The 5810-nt window shown below is 39.7% G+C and overlaps 1 protein-coding gene across 1 annotated transcript; it reads right to left on the reverse strand.

The window, feature by feature from the left end:
* Positions 1–149: 149 nt before the first annotated feature.
* LOC132166048 (myb family transcription factor EFM) lies at positions 150–2532 on the reverse strand. The gene is made up of 4 exons (XM_059576796.1): positions 2139–2532; positions 1307–1900; positions 1006–1082; positions 150–831 (listed from the first exon to the last, which is right to left on the reverse strand). The coding sequence occupies exons 1-4, from the start codon at positions 2326–2328 to the stop codon at positions 331–333; spliced, it is 1362 nt and encodes a 453-aa protein (XP_059432779.1). The 5' UTR covers positions 2329–2532; the 3' UTR covers positions 150–330.
* Positions 2533–5810: the final 3278 nt, after the last annotated feature.

The following is a 5810-nucleotide window of genomic DNA, read 5'->3' on the forward strand; positions in this document are numbered from 1 at the left end:
GCACCGGTGGAGATAGATCCAATAGGCAGAAGGTTGGTCTAGTCATGACAGTCATTATCTATGAAAGTAAGGGAAAATCCGTCTATCTGCACAAGAGGCAGAAATACCAGAAAACGCCAAAAAAAAAAAAAAAAAAAAAAAAAACCATATAATCCAATCTTCAATCTTTTCTAACAAAAGGATAACAAAACAAACACTCACCTTTTCCATTATGCCCTTTTTACCCTCCCTTCGACAAATATATTTGAACATAAAAATAGAATAATAAACATGGGATAGAAAACATGCAAGACCCTAACGCCCTAACCCTATCTCTTCTACCACAAAGCCTTAGAATTTGAGAGTGATCCCACTCCCATTGCTTTCCTCCCCATCTTCTCTAAGTGCAGCCAACCCTTTTCTCTCCCCTCCATTCTCACCACTTTCACCCTTCCAGCTGCTGCTCTCCGACTTGCCGTCTTCGATGCTCTCCGACCGGTCCCCTGTCCCTCTAACATCCGATTCCGGGGAGCTGTGGGCCTGCGACGTGGCGTTGTAGACGTGGAGTTGGTGGTGGAGGGTGTGGTGGTGCAACTGGTGGTGCGGTGGAGGGCCGGGTACTGCTGGTGCTGCAGCATAGTACTCTTGTGGCACAGGTTGTGCACAGTAGTGTGGCGGTGCATGTGACGTTGCATGTGCACCATACAAGGCTTGGGCGCCTGAATGAGCTGCTGCTGCCGCCGTGGCATACTCTGGCGGGACCCATATGCCACCTAGGACTACCAGCTGGGGTGCTGGGGCACCGGCTGCTTGTGGGCTTGGGCTGGGTCGTCTAGTGTGAAGCCTGTATTTCTGTGCACAAAAAGAGAAAAAGGTTGAAATATCATTAATATATTTGGTCTGTACAACATTGGTACAAAACATGCATTGTGCAGCCTGGTACGTTGTCAGGGGAGGTTAAAATAGTACAAAGTCTCTTTCATGTCTCACACAGAGAGAGAGGGAGAGAGAGAGAGAAAGAGTTACCTGCAGGTGACTTTTAACTTCATCATTGGTCAAACCGTCAACCTTCATCAGCTCCCTGATCTGTTTTGGTGTGGCCACTGTTTCCATGACCAAAAATATCAGTCAAAGATTTTATAACCATTCTAACTAATTATGACAATGTTACAGATATTCATGATGATGACAATTATTCATGATGATGACAATGATAGTTTCATTATTATGTTCATGATAGTTTAATCATTCAAAAGAAAAGAAATGTTATTTAATAATTTTAATTACATGTTGGTTAAAAGATTTGAAGCATATATATATATATTACCTTGAGAACCACCAAGCATCTGAAGAGCATTAACGAATCTCCTATGCAAGTCAGGCGACCAACATCTCCTTGCTTTTCGATGAGTCTGATTAGGGGCGTTGGCTGCTGAGGCTGTTTGCGCATCTGATGGATTACCAGGACCTTTCCCTTGCTCAATCGCCACGCCACCCTTGCAAGAATTTTCTCTCCTATTCTCAGTCTCCAAACACTTTTTATCCTCCAACTCTTTGTCAGCAGAGGCAAGAGCCAAATCAGGAAGCGCCCGCAAAGTGGGGGAGTTTCTTTCTTTGGAGAAAGGATGGAAGGCTCCACCATTTCTCTGTTTTGTGTCCAAAGCAAGCTTTGGACAGACATTGAAGCCGATATCGTGCTCTTTAGGGGATACAATTGTACTGGATTGTGGCTTGGTTCCCTGATCACTGGCTTGGCTCCATAATTGAGCGGATGTCATCCAATTTGCCTTATCAGAATTATTTGATGATTTCTCCGAGCTTTCAGATGTTGAATGTTTGAGGGGTATGAACTCTTCAAGAACAGGCCTTGGACCTCTGTTTGCTCTGTACGCTTGCAGCTGCTGCCTATATGCCTCCATAGCTGAAAAAAGAAAACCGAAATGAAATCATTACAAACTAGCTAGGAAAGATACGTTGAAGCAAAACATAAATCAAACAAGTGGTATGCTAGCTTTTCTTCTTCTTCTTCTCCAAAAATTTATAAAAAAGAAAACTCATTTTGACTGTATAATTAAAGTTATACCCCACACTTGTTGAATGGGCAATTTTAAGCTAGCTTGTGAATATGCATGAGGAAGAAGGGTGAAATGATCTGGTACCGCTGGTAAGGAGTTGCATGCAAAGGGGAAGCTCGCGCTTGAAAACGTCGATCTTGATGCGTTCTTCCTCAAGGCGAGTGAGGAAATCTTCGAGCTTCTGGGTCTGGTCAGTTTGGTCTCCAAAAGATTTCAGAAGCATGGAGTAGCTGTGGGGCTTGCAGTCCAGGCTTAGCTCAGAAGGTGATGCCATTTTCAACCGCTACGTGAAAAACAGCAAGAATGCTGCTGCTCAACACATACAAAAAAAAACCGTTTGCTAATAATGTTCATGCACAAATAGGAACAGGGTTATGTGGGAACAAACAAGAGCAAAAGAGGGTGTTTGGCCTCTTTCTTTCTTTAGTTTTGAAGTAGAGAGATAGATAGAGAGAGAGAGAGAGAGAGAGAGAGAGAGAGAAAGGGAGGGGATGTTGTTTGTGAACACAAGGAGGATCGAGGGAGGATCGTCCTCTTTTTAGGGGTGAGTTCAAAGGGAATAAAGCAGGGTTTTATCACAGAGAGAGAGAGAGAGAGGAAAAGAAAAAGCAGAGGATAAAGCAGAGGATATTGGTAACTTCTTGCAAAGAACAAAGGCTAAAAAAAAAGAGAAAGAAAAGCTAAAAATGAGAGAGGAGGAGGTGCTGGTGTGAGAAGGAATCAGAGAGTCTGACACTAGGGGGTCATGTGCTTAGGACCTGGTTTTAGAACCTTTGTACGAATTCAAAATCACCAAGACAAAAGATGATTCTTCTTCTCACTATTCTCCTTTTTTTTTCTTTTTCTTTTTCTTTTCTTTTCCTCTTATTTTATTTCTTTCCTCCTCCTCCTTCTTTTAATATAAAAATCAAACCCTACCAAAGGTTTATATCATTTAATGGGTATCCAAAATCAATTCTAATTGAACCCCAATCCATATCATCCATCAGATGGCCACTATCATGAGCATGCAGCAGCAAGCCTACAAAGCAGTCAAAAGGTGAATACATGGATTCTATGGTCGTGATCTTCTTATCATGGCAAAGTCTAGCCACCACAACCCCAACAGGGTGTAGATTTTTGACACGTTTACGGCCAAGTGGTACTTTGTGGCCGGGCATCCTTACCAAAGTATTCTATCCCTCCTTATAATATGAGTTGATGATTCTAACATATTATGTTATACAAAAAACACTTTGGCAGAGAGAGAGAGAGAGAGAGAGAGGGAGGACATATTCAAATAGGGGTTAGGATCAATCCACTATGCAACTTTCTTTTTGGTTTCAAAAGTTGCATAATTGCTCTAAAATTGAGTGCATAGAGAGAAGAGGGGGAATATCTAATCTAAAATCAGACATTCATGAAAAAAGAATATTTAAAATTTGGCCTAACGAAGGAATATCTTAGTTCCAATTCTACGACTCTAAATTAAGGGAACACAAGCACAAAACTCAAAGGGAAGAACCATCCTCAAAAAGAATGATAAAGGGGGGCCTAAGCTGGGAATCTTCTTCTGCTACTCACTTTAATGAAGTGGGTAGGAAGGTAAGAAGATTCTCTCTCTCTAAATATACACCAACTTTTCTGCCCTCCCTTCACGGTTCGGATCCGGATACCCATTACTAGGGATGTAAACAAGTTGAGCTTGAGCGAGCTTCCTTTGTTAGAGTTTAGTTCGTTTAACTTTGCTGGTGAGCTTAAGGATGAGCCAGAAAATCAAGCTCGAGCTCATACTAAGCCGAGCTGGCTCTTATATTTAATTTATTTTTTTATTATAAATTTAAAAAACTTCAAGTACTCTTAAACGGCTCAAGAAACCAGCTTGCATATGTGCATTTGCTTAGCCTAGCTAGCCGAGTATGGAGCCTGAATCAAAATAGCAAGACACTTGGTTTCAAAGAGAGAGGATATGTATTAGGAAAAAAAAAATCATCAATTTTTAATATTAATATGAGTAGCTTTGTGAACAACTATCAATTCGACCCTTATATGAGCTACTCGCGAACTTAACCAAGTCGAGCCGAGTTTGCTTCGTTTAATATTCGAGCTAGTATTTGTGTTCACAAAACGCCTCATTTAATAATCAAGTCGAGTTGAGCTTATACAAGCCAATCCCGAGCTCGCTCGCGAACAGCTTGCTCATTTAACACCCCTACCCATTACCCACCACCCACATTATATCTATCTAATTAAAAATACCCGGTTCGTTTTAAATGAAGACGTCCACCCTCCGCCAACAGGATAGAGATTTCAATAAATTACCAACGATCCGAATAACAAATTGGACGATACGGATCGAAAACTTGGAGTGGAACCATGCCTCCACCATGCTACAAGGAAAGTGTTATATAAGATTCTCTACATCAAGCGGTTTTGCGTTTGAGTTTACTTTATATTGTTTTGTATTAATTATATTATATATATATAAAAATCACTTTAACACCGGTTGTCAAGAATCACAAAAGCATTTTACAATTTCTACAAGCATCCAACTTTCTAATTAGCATATATAAAAATACATACACATGTAATTTGAGCATACCTTTCTAATATGCTTAGCCAAGCATCCAACATGGAATACAGTAAACATGCACACATATTATAGGCCACAAATAATATGCTATAGCTACCTTGGTGTGCATGATTGGGCCGATTCGCCGGGATAAGAATTTTAAACAATTATATGTTTGAATATGTTCAAGTAAGTTTTAAACGGTCCGACCACCTACTCGATCTCACGCTACTTATTCAAATTACTAATAATTTAGATAAATAATTACTATAAACTTCGATCCAACGGGTGACCGACCCTTGGGAGCGGGTTGATATGTATGTGATGGCATGGCACCTTTTGCATGAAAGTAAAAGGAGTAGGGGGAGAGTGCATCGAATTCCCTGAGCATGCAATAATGATGGTTGGTCGCTTTCTTAAATCAGTCTTCTCGTACAAGCCCCTCCAACCCATACCTTTTGTGCAGTGACAGGATTCTCTCCTTGTATGTTTTTGTGAAAGGAGAAAAAAGCAAAGCGAAAACCAGAGAGATTCTCCTCGTGACACGTTTCCTGATATTCCCCCATATCGTCCTTCTGAATATCCCTTTTGTCTGGCGTAAAAATACAAGAATATTCCTCCACCCATATTTATATATATCATTTTCGGGATATATGATTTTTTTTTTTTTTTTCAGATTAAAAAACTGTAAGGAAACGAAACCGAGGTAGGTGCGTTCCCTCTTATGAAGAACCCTGTAAGCGTAAATTAGCTCAATGTGCTTGACTTTGCTAACGCGAACCACCTTGGTGCTTCCTGTTAACCTGCGCTTATTGGATAGTAGGGGACCTGTTGCAAAAAAAGAGTTTTTCTGTTTTTGGTCCAAACACAATGACTATTATAGCAAGGGACAGAGTTTTTTTTCCTTAATATATTGGGTTCTTTTTACCTAATATATAAAATTTTCATCTTTTTTTTTTTTTTTTTTTTTAGGGAAATTATATCTAAAATCCTTAGGTAAACGCGCTTTTTTAAAAAACTCCCTAGGTATTTTTTTTTGAAAATTTAGTCCCTGAGTAACTCGAAATTACTAGAAAACTCCCTACCGTCAATTTTTGTTAACTTCCGTTAGTGTACTCAAAACTCACCGTTTTATCTGATTAAAATATTATTTTTTTATTAATTTAATTTAAAAAAATTCAATCTTTAAAAAAAAAATAAAAAAT

The sequence above is a fragment of the Corylus avellana genome, chromosome ca11 (assembly GCF_901000735.1).
Source record: "Corylus avellana chromosome ca11, CavTom2PMs-1.0".
Taxonomy (NCBI): Eukaryota; Viridiplantae; Streptophyta; class Magnoliopsida; order Fagales; family Betulaceae; genus Corylus; species Corylus avellana.